At 54.7% G+C, this 16,391-nt stretch overlaps 1 protein-coding gene and 1 long non-coding RNA gene across 9 annotated transcripts in view; one reads left to right on the top strand and one right to left on the bottom strand.

The window, feature by feature from the left end:
• Positions 1-1,523: 1,523 nt before the first annotated feature.
• LOC147191311 (uncharacterized) lies at positions 1,524-7,836 on the bottom strand. The gene is made up of 2 exons (XR_015103542.1): positions 7,731-7,836; positions 1,524-7,378 (listed from the first exon to the last, which is right to left on the bottom strand). It is a non-coding gene; the product is annotated as an uncharacterized LOC147191311 (long non-coding RNA).
• The window catches only part of dab2ipb (DAB2 interacting protein b), a 29,945-nt gene continuing 16,095 nt past the window's right edge, over positions 2,542-16,391 (top strand). Inside the window, exons 1-3 of one of the 8 annotated variants that reach the window (XM_086135334.1) lie at positions 2,542-2,696; positions 10,514-10,647; positions 13,639-13,757. In XM_086135334.1, coding sequence (XP_085991460.1) covers positions 2,669-2,696; positions 10,514-10,647; positions 13,639-13,757 — 281 coding nt within the window. In that variant the 5' untranslated portion in view covers positions 2,542-2,668. Of the gene's footprint in view, positions 2,697-5,715; positions 5,944-9,768; positions 10,025-10,513; positions 10,648-13,638; positions 13,758-14,701; positions 15,856-16,370; positions 16,390-16,391 lie in introns of those variants that run through there. The other 7 variants (XM_086135339.1, XM_086135338.1, XM_086135335.1 and 4 more) reach the window with 7 other exon arrangements.

Genomic DNA, 16,391 nt, shown 5'->3' with positions numbered 1-16,391 from the left:
TGAAGGCGAGAGCGAGATGAGTCATGCATCTCGCCTTGTCGCATTTACCTTTTTTTTTCTTTTGACATCTACTAAATGAACAGTCCACTGATTTTTCGTTGAAAAAAAAAAGAAAGAAAAAGGAGGGGGGAAATGCATGGAGCAACAGCGCCCCCGCATGGATGTCCTGGTAGCTACAGCAACACAGTCTTGCTCAATTTTCTCTCTCATCTTTATGAATGAATGAAGACTCTAAAAAGTGCCGATGGCGTTTAACGCGTTATGTTCCATGATGCTCAACGTTAGGATCGTTTTCCTCAATGTTCACAAAACACTAGTGTGAACAGTCAGTGAACAAAATGTATTTTTGACGTTTACAAAAAAAAGAACTTCAGGAAGGTTCTTGTGAGATGACGTGATCGTTCAGGTTCATAAAATCATCATTTAAGCTTCCTTTTTTCTTTCTGTAGACGGCTAGAGCTGTCTTTGATGCCGGACTTCAGACTCTAAACTGTCTTTGTTGTTTGGAATCAACTGAGGTCAAAAACTGCCCCCCCCCCCCCCCCCCGCACACACACAAATATTTTGTTTGGGTTAGTTGAGGCGCTCAATGGTCTTCGATGTTTGTCTTGAGTTCATCTGTCTTTGATATTTACAAAATGTTACCTTGGTTGAAGGTGTTTGCTATCTTAATTGATACAAAGAATTGTATGACGGGCACATTACAAACACTAAATTGCCATTGATGTTACAAACATCCTCGTCTGAAGACAGTTTGTTGTTGCTGTTGTTTTCCCGACTTCTCCATACCAATTTAAGTGCCTTTCAGCAGTATAAACATGTTGCATTGATTGGTCTTGGATATTTTTCAAATCATGAATGTTAAATTCTTGGCAGACTGGACAATCATCCTGAAAGTTTACGTTCGATTCTTGAAAACACAAAATGTTCTTCGTTGCTTCCAAACGTGTGCGTGGGGTTTGTGAACGACTCACCGCCTAAGTTGTGCTCATTGAAGAAGCAGGCTCGCTGAAGTGCCGTTTGTTGAAAATCCGCAGCTGTCTTTCAAGTCGGTAAACTATGACTTTCAAGAGCAATTAGTCATTGATGTTTGCAAGCTACTCTTGCGCACCCGAACTTCGAAGACCTAATTGACACCCTTCGGTTTGTCGAAAGGCTCCGTTGTGACGCCCAGTCGCTGAGAACGGCCATCTTGCATCTCGGTTGGTGTGCAAACATTGAGGCTGTGGCGCCCTCTGCCGGTCACTTAGTGAGGCGCAACCGTGTGGCAAGATGACGCCATTGTACGGATTTTGTTTTGTTGTTGTTGTTGTTTTTTAAACCTCGTCTTATCTTTTTGGAGCATGCTGACAAAGTTAGAAAAAATGGCCCACGCCGTTTGCAAACGTATGACCCACAACTAATTAAATTAAACTGTCTTTGATACCCAGGTTACAAAGACTTTTGTTTGTTTGTTTTTTTTGGGGGGGGGGGGGGGGGTTCCTTCCTCTCACTCCCCTCCGCCAAACCACAGCAGTCGCCGATGCACTTTCAGTCATTTATTGAACAGGGCCAAAAGTCAAACACACAAATCCGTCATCACAACTCTCGCGAGGACCTGCAAAAAAAAATTCGAACAAAATAGAAATTTGAGGGGGCATGAAACAATAACAACTAAAAATCGACCACCGGGAGGCAGCGGTGGCCGAATGCATGCAGATGCACGGTGAGGCCGGCAATCTGCGATCTGTTTGGAACACGGCTTATCTTTCGCACACAGCGTAGCATGGAGCGCGCTCACGCGTGACGGTACCACACACACACACACACACACACACGGACAATGAATAGCAGCGCATGTCTCCCCTTGTACCATTAAATTGCAAATTGGAGTGGACCCGGCCGCACATTCAAAGGCCCGATACGCCACGCGGGCCCGTTTGGGACCTGACCTGCCAGCTGTCAGCAAATGGCGGAAAGGTGCGCCACCCGAGTCAATCGGAGACCCCGCGTTCCAACATCGCTTGGCGCGTTGAAATCAACAATAAACAAAAGAAGAAGAAAGTAAGAGAAACAAATTGCCCAAAGGCACAGCGAGCTCAACGCGCAGCTGATGGGCCGCCATGATTCGGACAGGAGAACAACTTGCACTCGTCTCGACTGGTTCGTGACACCGCCCCCCCCCACCCCCCACCTCCCAAAAAGAAAGAAATAAATCCATTGGGGACCACCGCTATACAGGGTATAGCTCTCTGCTCTTGTTGAATTTCCCTGGACATGCCAGCCTGTGCGCATGCGTGTCCTCTGTATTCCAAAAACGGCAGCAGCAAACAACCCCAAAATGACACGCTTTTCCAGCAGCAAAATTTCCCCACGGAGGGGGGGGGGGAATGTGCTGATCGGCATCAGAGTTGAAACCACTATGCCAAAAAGCTCCTCTACAACCACAACTCTCCCTCTCTCTCTCTCTCTCTCTCGCTCTCTCACTGTCTGCCCCCCCCCCCCGCATTTTTGCCTCCTCCCTCCAATCCAGCGCAGTCTTTCTTTCACACCACTCGCGTGAGTTGAATGGGAGCAGCAGCTCGGTTCGCCAGCAAAAGCCAAAACAAAAAGAGAGGAAAACGCGGCCAAGGCAAGTTGCCTCGGCGCCGCCTTTGGACCTTTTCTGACCATGGATGTGTGAGTCGCCATGGAGGGCGAAGCGGAGGCTCGGCATGGTGAGTGAGCAACACCCTAAACTTTTTCAAGGCTAAAAAGTAGCGTCCGGATGAAGAAGCCATTTTTCAAGTTTAAAAAAAGAAAAAGAAAGTTTCCTTGTAAAAATGTCGACTTGATATGCCAGCTCTCGTCTCCGGACGCTCTTCGCATGATTCTTTTTTTTTTTTTCCGCCAATCGTCCCAAATTGCCGAGGTCGCAACTCACCTGTCCTCTTGAGTTTGCTCACTTGACATTGACCACGCCACGCCGGCCCGGCGGCGGTTTCACGCAAATTTCAGTGGACAGAAGAGGGCGCCGTAGGACACGACGGCAGGGCCCGAAATTTGACCAAATCAGATGACGGATTGCTCGCTTTCATTCTTATTCCGTGAACGCGACGCCTTTCGATTGGTGGCGGCACGTTAAAGGCGTTTGGATTGCTTGGGGTTGCCCTTTTCAGTCCCGCCCTCACTTTTCCGACCATTTCAAAAGGTCCAAAAATTTTTTTTTCAAGGCCATCCTTCGGGCGCACTTCTGGTTTCTCCTGTCTCACGTAGGCAACGCGAATCTTCTTTTGCGCGTCTTGGATGTCATCCGTCCGTCCGTTCTCTTCCACGCGAGCCCCAAAACAAACACGCGGGAGGCGGACCGCGGCATCCAAACCAAAAACTAAGCGGCCGCCGTCCAAAGAAGAAAAATCGGCTTTGGTTTCATTGACTGTCCAAATAACTCACCGCAGGCCGCCATTATTATGTCAACCGTTGGCAACCGAAGCGAGTACGCCCCCCCCCCCCGCCCCTGTCAGACCGTCCAAATTAGTGTCATGGGTTCTTTGGCGAGAGCGGGGGTGCCCAAGGACTGAAAGGTTGCCGCATGCTTGGAATGAGGAAACAAGTTGCGCTCGGTCGTAGCCGGGCAAACGTGAGTACGCCCCCCCCCCCCCCCCGCATTTGTTGCGGGACAACACTGAAGGAAATTCTTACGAGCTCCTACCGGCATTTTCAATGCTTTTCGACAAATGGGACATTTCGATGTCGTAGTTGTACTGACATTTTTTTTTTTTTTGAGGATGGGGGGGTGTCAGTATATCACAACTAATCACTTCCGGCATATTGACTCAACATCGCCGTATTGTGCCGTTTGGTCTTGGTCATCTTGAAGTGGAAAACTTTGGAGTTGAAACGTCCCCGAGGCCACGTGTGGTGGCACTTCATTGAAGAACGCGGGCCGCCGCGGGTGCGATCGTGCCGCACTTCTCCCCATCCCGATTCGTGTGCGGCGTGTCGCTCGCCGGCGGCCGTTTGTGTGCGGGTGACAGCCAGAGAGAGAGAGAGAGGGGAGGGGGGTCGTCGGAGGCAGAGAAAAGAGTTATGTACACAAATAAATCCGGCGAGGATCAAGGTGACAGTGTCGTGTTTTCTCTCCCCCCTCGCCGCCGCCCGGAATGTTTCGGGGAGGGGGGGGGGGGGACGTGTCCTCGGGCAAGGCTGCAGTTTAGGATTTTTTTGGGCGACTGCCGGCGGGAGTTATGCTGATTCTGGACATTCTCGCGCACTTAGCGTATGTTTTGGATCCACGGCGACGCCGCATAACTCAAACATGAGAGCGGCCTTTGAGCTCGCGCCGTTTCACGGACTCCCGTCTGCATATCGGACGCCGCCGCCGTCCACTCGGCGCTTTGCTTCGGGAATGAAAGGAGTCGTCCTCTGAAAGTAGCGGCCAAAGCCAAGCTAGCGCCAATAGCGGCCAAAGCCAAGCTAGCGCTAATAGCGGCCAAAGCCAAGCTAGCGCCAATAGCGGCCAAAGCCAAGCTAGCGCTAATACCTGCCAAAGCCAAGCTAGCGCTAAAGCTCGGAAAGAGGGACCCCCGTCGTTCCAGAACTGACCAGATTTGATCCAGATGTAAACAGTGGTCTTGTGGTTTTAAGGTGCCCTCGTCATTTTTGTTTGTTTGTTTGTTTGTGCGTGTTTCTGCCGGGGAAGATTGCGCGTCGTCGCCTTTCAACGAGCGTAGCCTTGCTTGTTTTGTTATGTGCTAACCAGCTCGACTTTAGCGCAACCACGCGAGTAGATTTTTAGAAGGCGGCCTGCAGTTTCGTGTGTGTGGTTTTTTTCAGTGTAATCTGGTTTTAAGAGAGGGAAGACTATTTTGTGGCAGGCCGCAGGGTTAAATTTAGCCCCGAGAAGCCGGGGAGTCGTGAACCCTGCGAGATGGCGATCTTTTGCCGACAAGAAAACATCCACTTTTTCCGGTGGTTGGCGCTATTGTTAGCTCAGCCTGAGCGCTTGCCACGTTTCTAATGCACACTTTCAGATTTTTTCACAGCGCTCACAAAAAGCCTCCGAGAAGGTCTCGACTTGATTTGGACGTCATGCGAGGCACGTGAAATGTGTCCGCTCCATCGGTTTGTCATTCGAGAGGCCGCGTACCTGCCCACGTCTCGGCTCACAATGTCCCCGCCCCCGCGTGCGTGCGTGTGTGTCTTAAGCTACTCGTGCTAATGATTTTATTTCAGTCTCTGGGTATTTTTTTAAAAAAGAACTGCCCGGTCGGAAGAAATCTTGTATTTTGCCCAAGAACCAGAAGCCTCGTTTGCCTCAATGTAAGATCTTCCTTTTTGGTGCGCTTTTCATTTTTTTGCAATGGCAGTGTGGAAAACCCCAGGAGGGGGGGGGGGGTTCAGTGCCGAAGAGCCGGATTGTTTCTGGAGAGGCCCGAGCCCGAGCCCAACCCCGCGGTTTTTCGCTTGAGCCGCAACAAAGCCTCCCATTGGCTGGACAGCGACGTTGGAATTTGGCTCCCGACTCCTCCTCCTCCCCCCCCCCCCCTGCTCTCTTCGCCCTGAGGAACAACACGTTGTTCCCTCTACCTTCTTTCAACAATGAGGGGGGCAGGGGGGGCGAAACAGTTGACTTCCTAACTGAAATCAGTGAGGATGAGAAGAAAAGAAGGGGGACGCTCCTGCTTTGTCAGAGAGGGGGAGGTGGCGGAATGGGATGGTTGAGGGGGTGGGGGGGGCAGGGAGGGTGAGCCCCGCAGGAGTCCTCGCTCAGGACACACATGCGCTCTCTCACTCTCGTTCACACGCTCTCACGTCGCCGGGGGAGTCGCTCGCTCGCTCGCTCGGCTCACGGCCCGCATGAGGGCCCGCAGGAGGAAAGCCGTCCAAAAAAAAAAGAAAAAGAAAAAAAACAACAACAAGGGGAACCCGGAGTTACCACTTGTTGCTTCGCTCGGGATTTCTTGCTTGGGATGCGACGCTGAGGTAAGGAAAAGCGCCCCCCCCCCCATCCCCTGGATTTCGCGCCGTCACCTTTCCCACATGAGACCTCACGCTGGAAGTTTGCAGTCATCTTCCATTCGGGGAACTTTTCCGTGCGGCGGTAGTGTCGTAGCGCTGGTGGCGGGGGCGGGAGTAAGCGTCTGCGAAATGTGCGTCCGGGGGCACGGTTGTCCTATTATTAGAGCGCCGGCGGCTGCGGGGAAGGAAGTGAGGCGGGCGGACGAGAGGGGGATGACCGTCGGCGGCAATTCTGGAGCGCTTTGTGGCGACGGTGGCCGTCGGAAGGGGCGGATCTTCTGCTTCGGAACGAGACCCGCAAGCTGCCGACCAGCTTTGCGGGGGGCTCCGAGTGGCCCCCTTCTGATGTCGTCTCACAGATGACCTTTGACCTTTAACATGGGAGATTTACCACCCGGATGACACCGACCATGAACTTTGACTCGGTTTGGTATTTGGCGCTCGTAGAATCGGGCCGAACGGGGCGCTGTGTTGCGGGATGGGCTTTTCCCGGCAGGGTAACACCCCCCCCCCCTCGTTGGCATGGAAAGCCAAGGACGCCGCGTCGTTTACGCCTTTGGAGCTGCGTCTCAAATGCATTTTCCGGCCGACGTGTCCTGTGTGGAAGACACTCGGGATGAACTCCTTCACGTCGAGAGCAATCGTTGCCCTCTCGGGGATGTTTTGAACACCGGGATTATTCCCCCCCCCCCCCCCCCCCCTCGACCCATCTCCTTACAACCCCCTACGGCCTCGAGCCAAACTTAGTCGCCAAGAGCTTCTGAGGGTTGTGGAAGTGGAAGAAAGTGCAAAAGCAGAAAGGTGACAAAGCGTCTCTGCCCCCCCCCCCCCCCAAAAGCCTGTTAGCTCACAAACACCTGGCTGTGTTTGTCACTGAGCAGCTTCGGCTCTCGTTTCCTCCGCTTTCATTTGAGGTTTTTGAAGAGCGGCGTCTGACACCTGTGTTTGGCGTGGCCTCGTGGTGGTGGTGGTGGGGGGGGGGGGGGGGGGGCATATCCAGGAGGTTTTCCTCTCACTTTCATTTGGAGCAAATTCTGTCGCCTATTGATAGCATCAAAGCTTGCTGCGGTGGGGGACACACGCTCGGGGCATGTTGACGTGCATCCGGTTGGTCTGAGCAGCGCTTTTGTTGTCGGCCGCCATTTTGGGGCAAATGAGAGAATTTGGCCAGTTGAATTGCCGTTGCCAGGATCGGGCAGGAAAGCAAAAGCGCTTGGGGGAGGCGGCCAAACAGACAAACAGGAAAGACGGGAACACAAACGCCGCTTCGGACCTACCTCACTTCCTGTCACGTGATCCACAACGGGGGGGGGGGGGCTATTTTGAAGGAAAATGCGCCTTTGTGGAAGCGGCCGCTTGCGGACCGGACTTTCCCTCCGCCTCCTGAATGTCGATCGTCCTGCCGTGAATGAAAAGCAAAAGACATTTTGACCGGCTCCATCGGTGCGGGAACGTCTCAAGTGCCCGTGCGGGCGAGGACGGGAGAGATGCGGGCAAAAGGATTCAAAGTGGGGCGACTCGGCGAGACGTGACGGAAACGCTGGCTTGGTTCCTTTCGAGCCAAATGGCGCATGGGATGACGTGACATCAGATGAGATTGCGACGCGCGCGGCTCTCCGTTTTACGGAGCGCGTGGCCGTTTCGCAAATGACGCCCGTTGTTCGTGTCGACAATGAAGCCTCTGTGGCCGCGCGGGAAGCCGAGAATGCCTCAAATTCCGTCGTCGCAACGCAGAGTGGGACTCAATTCACCGAGTGGACGACTAAATCCCATGTCATGCGCCTCAGTCTTTTGGCCTCGATGGCGAGCTTGCGTCGCAAAACGTTGCTAATATCCTCCACACACACGCTAGCCTGTTGACTGCCAAGGGGGGTGCGGGGGGGGGGGGTTAAAAGGCACTTGGCCGCTAGATTAAAAACGAAGAGGATTATGACGAAGAGGGGGAGGAGGCGGAGTCTTTATTTTTAAAGCGTTGTTGCGCTCACATGTGTGAGCTCTCCGTGGGGATCAACGAGGTCTTCGTCTATCTGCTCGGGCTCAGGACGCACTTTGGGGCATTTGGGGCGCGCGTCACGTGGACCTTTGATGGAAACGGATTTCTGCCACATAAGCGTTCTTACCGTAATCCCGACATTGTCGTCCCGTTGTTTTGACATGCGACGCTCGGTCGCAGCTATTTCAATGTCAGCAGATTGCAAAAACCGCCGGACACCCCCACCCCGCCCCCACTTGTCAGGCCCAAAACAAGACAAAAGTACACTAGCCATCCACGCTTTCACCTTTAGACAAGTTGACCGGGGAGAAACTCGGGCTGCTTTTTGTTTGCATTTGTGCATTGGCGCCTTTTCCACAAGAGGGAGCTATTGCGCCGCACTCCAAAGTCCAGTGGCCTTTTCTTGCTTGGGGCCTCTCCGAAGATTCCTTTTTTCATCCTACATAACACCTACGAGGGGCTCGTTGCTTCACTCCGTTATGATTTGTAATCAAGTAATCCAGCGGGGAACTAAATATTATCAAGGTCGACGAAAAGTGACCACAATAAAATGCTATAGTATCCATATACTGCGAAATAAATGAATCACATTTTGGTTCAGAACGTGCAACAACCAACAAAAAGATGTCAAAGTAACTAAAAAAGTTTTTTTTAAGTATTTAAGTATAATTTAAAAAACAACAACAACCCTCTGTAGCAAATACTTTTCTCACTTGTCGAGTCCAACAGGTGGCGCGGCTCGATAACGGCTCGGCAAACACCGTCGGAGGGGGAATGCGCTTTGGCGAACTCCAACCATTCAGCGTTTGCTGGAAATTGCGAGTAAGGTTGCAACAAAAAAAGGGCTTGTCAGTGACCGGCTGGTCGATGGCTAAATAAACAACAGCCGGCGCGTTCTTATCGATACGGGAACAATAGAGGCGAGTGTCGGCGATCGATGCGGCTTCCTGTGCATGTGCTTCGAGCTAATTGAGCTTTTTTTTTGGGGGGGTTTTGTTCCATCACTCGGAACGCAAAGGGGTGCGGCCAGCGAGTCCAGGATGGCGGCTGCTGATATTCGTCTTCTCTCTCCGAGCTTCCGATTCCGGCGAGCTCGGAAGGCTCAAAATTCACCGGCTGGACTTGAGCCGCGTTCGTCCCGCCCCGCGTTGTAGCTTCCGCGCGGGACGCTAAAAGTTTGGCGGCCGGTTCGGAGTCGGGTCTCTGATGCGACTTCCCAAAGCGGAAGTCTGACTTGAGCTGGGCCAGCGGTCCCCCCCCGATGCCCCGCCCCCCATCCTCAAGGTGAACCACGGCCGTCCTGCGCGGCTCTCACGGGCGGAGAGGCGCTTTGCTTTCTTTTCAAAGGCAAGCAGACGCGGTTGTCTTGAGCGGCGCCACCCGAAAGAGCGGAAAGCGCCCCCCACCCCCCCGAGCGTCGCCCTTTTATCTTGTCGCCACTTTGGCTTCACCTCCGTAAAAGCGCGGCGGTGTCGTTGTCAAACATCTGCTCTTCTCGCTACCAAGTCGGCGCAGGTTTGCCTTTGTTCTTGGCGTCATACCCTCCTTTCCTCTTCCATACGGAGAAAGAGAGAGTGCTTTTGCTCGTACTTTGCGACGGGACTTTTCAGCGTTGTTTTTTTTTTTTTCTTCTTCTCGTTGTTGCCGCGATTAAATTCCTCGTCTAGCTCACCGGGAAGCAGGAAACAGGCTCACACACGTCCTATTCCGGACCTTGTTGTGGGAAACTTTTTTGGGGGCGGGAGGGGGGGGGAGCAGGGGGGTGTTTTAAAGGTGGAGCCGCAGGGACAGGCAGGACACGAGCGGCCGCACTCCCCTCCTCACCCCCCCCCCCCTTGTGGAATGTTTGGCACAATGGAGGCGTCTCGGGGAAGGAGTCCTTTTTTGTGCGTTGTCGCTGAAGAGGACTTGAGCTTGTAACAAAAAAGATGGCCGGGATTAGCAGGAAGGGATCCGGGAGACGCTCGTACTACTACAGATTCCTGGCCAAGTCCCGCTTGCAGCGTCAGCGCAGTCGCTCTCGCAGTCGAAGCCGGCCGTCCGCCAGCAGGGGTAATCCGCGCCGTCGATAGTCAACCGCCGTTGGCGGCTCTTGCCGCTCCGGGGCGCGAGGACTCACATTCCGTACTTGGGGGAGGAGTACGGGTACGGGTCAGTTGCAACCCGGTCCAGATGGTCCTCATCCAAAAAAATGAAATAATCATCAATTCAATGGGCCCGCTGTGGCGGGAGAGTCAATCTGTCGCGTCCCGCGTTTGCGTTGACGCCACGCGCCGAGGTGGGCGTTTCCGCAACGGAAGCCGGTCGCGATTCCTCCGCGGGCCGGGCCCGATTTACGTCCCGCCGCTCGATTCCGTCGGCGGCAGACGGCTTATTTGGCGCAGTGCTCGCCAACGGGGCGGCGCTGGCCGGTGTGCAAATCTCAAAAAGCGCCAAAAACATGAAACGTGCACACTGATCCGCGGTCGTTTGAAGTACGCGCGGTAGCACCCGACGTTTGGGCGGACATTCAACGGCACTCTGCATTTGCGTCCTTTGCAGAGTCGCCTCCGGAGAGGTCCGGGCGCCGACGCAGCGTGCCGGGCAGCCCGGCGGACAGAACCCCGCCCGCCATGGAGGCCGCGTCCGCCTCCGCCGCCGCCGCCGCCGCGCCCTTCAGAGTCACCGTGAGTACTGTGAGTCTTGTCTTTTGATTCTTTATGGCTTTGCTTTTGTTGTCCGGCGATGGGAAGAAAGTCGCTCGACGATCCGTCAAGCGAATGCGACGAAAGAAACGGCGATATGGAAATTGGCTTGGGTGACAAGTCCCTCGGATGAGCCGGACACGCCCCCCCCCACCCCCCGGGGCCCGCGGGTGTCCGTTTCTGACGTTTAGATTTGGTGGATTTCTTTAGCCGCTACGGAGAACTACTTTCGCCAGGGGGAGGGGCAAAGCTACGGGAAAATGTGTTTCAGATAAAAGAATGCTTTGGCGCCATCTTGCCGCCAAGGAATTACTGCGGGTGACGCGATGTATCGGCCTCGACCTCTTAGCGCATTTACTGAGGAGTTGAAGAACGACAGGTCGCCGTACTTCTACTTAAGTCCGGCGCTGGCGGCCCCAAGGTCAAACGGTGGACCTTTTGGACTTCTACGGCCGTCAATGGCAGTGAACGAATGAAGTCGAGAGCGCGAGTACGTGTGCCACCTCTGCCGACGTCGAACGGAGTCTCGGTCTGCTCTCCGGATGGACGCTGTACGAGCCCCCCCCCCCCCCGCTGGCTTTGATGAAGTGGAAGCGCAGTGTTTTTGATGTTGGAGCATGTCTGTGCAAGTCCCTGCGCGGATTTCGCTTTCATTTCTCCCCGCGTGACATCAAAGCCGGTTCGAGCAAGCGCATACCGGTCAACGTATGACAGACACACGCAGGCGATGGTGTTTTGCATTCGTATTCCAGCGCAATATGCGCAGCGCCAAGTTTAATTCCGAAGACAAACAGGCGCTTAATTGAGCAGAAAATTCGGCCGTGAGTCACCAATTTGAAGCTAATTAGCAATTAGCGGCGGCTATTTGCATGAAGAAGAAACGAGCCACAGAGGTGAAGTGTCGACACCGGAGTTGTTGACGGCGCAGACGGGAGCGCAGCGCGTCAGCGTGCGACATCGACCCACAAAATAGGAATCCAAAATGTCCAAGAAAACGCCATCGCCGCCTTCTCGACAAGGTTGGTCAAACGTCTGCCCGTGCACGTACTTACTTGGGAGAAGCTTTGAAATGTGACGCGGGAGAGCTCGATACCGGAGATGGTCGCATCGGCGGATGCCTTTGCCGTGCATTCCGACTTTTAACTAACGGGAGGGGGGCGGGGGGGCGATGCTCCTGAGCTAAATCTGTCAAAATGTTTTTGCGTCACCTCGTTTGGTGGAGGCGGCGCTCGGAAAAGGAAGCGGCTCCAATCCAAGTCATCAAGTCAACCGCAATTGTCAAAGTACCATTTTTTTTTTTTTTACGCGCAAGTGTCACAAAGTAAAAAGCGTCACGTTTCGTGTCATAAAGTGAACGCAACGTTGACGCGTGAGCTAGCCCGCGCGGAGTCGTTAATCGGCGCCTTATTTGGACATTTTGACGGCAAAGAGGGAGGTGGAGTTCACCACGGCGCCGCCCCTGTCGTTCGCTGACAGCCCCCCCCCCCCCACCCCCCCGGGAGAATCGCAGGTATGAATTTTGAAGAGCGGCGCCGAGTGAGCCGGCGAGGCGAAGCGCTAATCTCAGCCGCCGCGAGCTTCTTTTCAAACTCTGACCCGCGCGGATCTCTCGAAGGCCGGGCGGTCTCATCGGCCTGGACGACATTCGAGTACCGCGACGACGACGGCGGCGGATGGGCGAGATTGCCCCGAAACAAAAACCCGCGATGAACCCGCCAGCCTACCTCGGAGCTTTAAAATATCCAAAAGTCGTCTCGTCGGTTCAACCGTGCTGAGGGGCCCCGAGTTCGGCAAGGGACCGGGACTTCGCCAACTCTGTCGGGATGTTGAAAATAATATATTAGAACCGAATATAACATGGACACCGATTGCTCAGCGAGGGCTTTAGCGCCATCTTGTGGCACATCACAGAGAAAAAATTGCAAATCAAAGCGGATTGCGCGAAGAGCTCAAGATAGCTTCCACCTGGGTTGGGACATCACTCGGTGAATTTCACAACATTTTATTTGCTTTCCCGTGACTTTCGGCGAGAGCGCTATCCCACCTCGCTCATCGTCGGCTCTCGTTCATCGTCGGCGGTTACAGAAACAGAAACACGCTGAACGCTAAAACACAAGCTGTGTTTTAGCGTTTAGCCTGCCGTCGGTAATTAGCGCTCATCGCGGCGACATCTTGCGCATCCTGATTTGTTAGGATGTTTTTTAACCCGTTTTGTATAAAAGAGGGGAAAAAATTTGAGCACGTCTCCAGGACCAAAATAGTTGCGCACGGTTACGTCAAGGCGCTACGTTGAATTAGCACTCGGCAATCGCCTCGCTTTCTTCAGAGGCGTCGCTTCTCTCGGCAAATAAAGCGCAGCCTCGCGTCTGGGCCGACGCCGGCGGCTTCCTGACAACTTTCTCCTTTTGTTTTTTTTTCTCGAGATTCTTCTCGCTCCAAAGGCCGGCCGACAGTTGCCATGGCGACGGCGGGGCGCTTGGGGAGCGCGATTACAGATGTTGGCCCGGGCGAAAATAAACACGGCGAGACAAACGAGAGGGATTGGCGGCGGGGCGCGCACCAAAACAAAATTTGACGCAGGCGAATTAGCGCCTAATGACTGCGTTTGAAGAGTAAACGGTCACAGCGAGGCCGCGACGTCATTAGCGGGGAGCCGCAACGGGACATCGCCGACGAACGCGCGGCGCCGCGTTTCACCTCGTCCTGACTCGGCCTGCTGAAACGTGACCGGCGGGGCTCCGAGGAGAGGCGGCCAAAGCAGCGGCGCCATCTCTGGAGAGGAGAGGAAACGGGACGATGCCTTTGTTGGCTTTGAAGAAGCTGCCTTTGCTCACATTTTACTCTGAGGCGGCGACCTTCTTAATCGCTGCACCTCAAAAAGAAGAAAGTCCAACTGATCAAGTCAACAAGCCGTCGGAAGGGAAATTTGACCCCAAGATGATCAACTGAGATGTGTTTTTGTTTTGGGGCGGGGGCACCCAGGGCTTCCTGAGTCGGCGGCTGAAGGGCTCCATCAAGCGCACCAAGAGTCAGCCCAAGCTGGACCGCAACTCCAGCTTCAGGCACATTTTGCCGGGCTTCAGGAACGCCGACAACGACAGGTGAGTCCGTCTCACCTGCGCCGGGGACCGTCTTCGCGGTTCTTGCGTCGGCGCCCCTCGATGCCGAAGCGCTCGCCTACGGTTTGAAGGAGGCGCTCGGGAGGTTATGAAGGAGCTTCGTTCGGACAAAAGTAGTACGTGGCGGCCAACTCGTGACGCGTCGGTGCCGCGTTGAAGGGAGTTGAGGAACTTCAGATCAAAAAGTAGTCGTTTGCCGCCATCTGGTGGCGTTCTTCTTCAACGGGCGCAGATTCCAACGATACCGCGTGACATTCATCATGTCCTCACTCAACATCGGAGCGACACAACAAAATGGTGAACTCGGGCTACGTAAAGTCGTTAGCGAGTCGTACCGAAATCGGATCGCAGCCACCCTTCATCATCATCAACAACAACAAAAAGTAGAGTTGAAAAAGCATGTCGGCAGTTGGCGAGAAAGGCCACCTTCACTGTACTTTGTGAAGACCAGTTAAGAAAGTGCGACAGAGTGGGGGCATAAATTAGGACTCACGATACCGCACTGGGGTTTTTTTTTCCTCTGCGCACCCCTTTTGCATTGCATCGGTGTCGACGCCGTTTGTCCGGCACAGAATAGGGTGAATGATGTCATCATTCAGGGCAGACGTGTCGGGAAGGAAGAGCGGGGCCGCAGTTCTCGCCACAGCTACCCTTTGTCCATTGGTGGCCGTTCGAGAAGCAAACTCTCTCATCTCCATCCCCTAGCCTTGTTTTGTTTTTGTTTTTTGGGGGGGGTGGGGGGGGTTGAATGCTGAATAATTGACCCACATAATCATTGAATCCTTGCGTATATAAACAACAACAGCTGACTGACTAGCAATGCAACTCGCACCACAGCTGACAGGACAAAGAGCACCAGGCAGGCCACAAGAGGAAAGGTGGGGGGGGGGGGGCTATGCTGGCCCACAGACATACACACATAGACAGACGCCTCCCTCGGTGGGTTAGCCATGTTGCATGTGGCGGATCAAGTTGTGAACGGTTGCCGGAGCAAGACGGCTCTCAACGGACGCGATCGTCGCCCACCACCCGGTGCCCCTCCGCAGAGCAAGACCTTAATCCCCTCTCGAGATCGGTCTGAAGTACGCTGACCACACTGGAGGATGCTCTCGAATCCGACCCCGGTTCCAAAACCATTTGGGTTTCGCGTCCTGCGCTCTTCCTATTTTGGCTGCAAATGTCATTGCGCGTCTCGAAAAGCTTGATGAACAGTTGTCGTGTTGGTCCTGATCACACTTTTAACCGCCGGCCGCTGCCCCTGAACAATAGCAGGGAAGCGTGAGCTTTTTCTTTTTTTCCAATCCGGCCACGTGATGGGCTGCTCTGAACGATGCCCACGCCCCTTTTTCAAAGAGCCAAAGTTGCTTTTGCCGTCTGCCCGCTAAAAAAGGACGGCGGCGGAAAAGGTCCCCAGACCGTCGTTTGGACGCCGCCGGTCTTCTACGTGACGCGGATGAACAGTCGGTGCATTTCTCACGTTGCCACATCCAATATGGCGCAGACGGGCCATTCGGCGCGCAGCGAGGCGTGGAGGCATATTCGCGTCTATGAGCTGGCCTGCACCACACATGTCCATGTGAGAAAACACACCCTTGCTGCTCCCCCCCCCCACCCTCGGCCCCCGCCCGCTTGTTCACCACAGCCAGGCTCCTCCCCCGCACGAGGAGACGGCGATGGGGAGGCGCAGTCAATCACTAACAGAGAAAGGGAGAGCTTGATTCGGACGCCGGGACAAAAAGGGAGACAAAAATCGCCGCCGTCCGCCCCCCCTGCCCGAACCCGAGCCGGGGAAGTGGGGCATGTAGACAGACGCGGGACTGGAGGGAGTCGGCGTCGCTCTCCCACCGGATAAGGAAAAGCAAGGGAGGAGGAAGTCGAGCAACAAGAGGAAGGGGGGGGGGGGGCAGAGACGGATAAACATAAAAGCATCCATCCCTGCCTCGCGGGGGTTCTCTTTCTCTTCACCCCCCCCTCCCCCTTATCTCTCTCTCTCGCTCTCCCTTGCCTCCCCCTCTTCCTCTTGTCCAGCCTCGCAGTCGCTCGCTCGCTAGCTCGCTCTGTGGAATTCTGACCATGCCTGGTGAGTCCCCCCCCCCGGCCGCCTTCCGTGCCGTCGGATTGCTTTTGGTTGTTTTGTCGAAGGGAGGGACGTGTGCGCGTGCGTCACGGTGATCCAATTGCCCGGAATTCTCGGGAGGGCTCCCTTCGAGGGAGGGGTCGTTTTTCATTAGGCTCGAGGCGAAGGGATTTGTCCGCGGCCGATCGGGGGTCGCGGTGGGTTCTGGCGCAGGCGCCAGCGGGCCGCGAGGACGACGCCACGGCCGATCCTCTCAGCTCATCGTGGCGTTGCCGTCTGGGGCGCTGATGATGAGTCACTCCGACGTCGGCGCTTTGAGACGTTTGTTCATGGGGGGGGGGGGACAACTTTTCTGGCGCTCCTCCATGGCAAACGCTCGGATGAGCGCGAGTCGGGTCGTAGCCGAGCAAAGTGGACGAAGGTTCTGACCTGTGGAGAATTTCCCCAAAATGGCCTGGGCCTTTCACGCAGAACCCGACAAAGTGGGCCGTTTTCAAAGCAAACGTGTGCCCGTCCCGTCTCGAGAGACTTTGGAAGGT

This window comes from Hippocampus guttulatus, chromosome 17 (genome assembly GCF_054856545.1).
Source record: "Hippocampus guttulatus isolate MCC_2025c chromosome 17, RoL_Hgut_1.0, whole genome shotgun sequence".
Classification (NCBI taxonomy): Eukaryota; Metazoa; Chordata; class Actinopteri; order Syngnathiformes; family Syngnathidae; genus Hippocampus; species Hippocampus guttulatus.
Note: the sequence above shows the minus strand (reverse complement) of the source record. Positions and strands in the feature narration are given on the sequence as shown.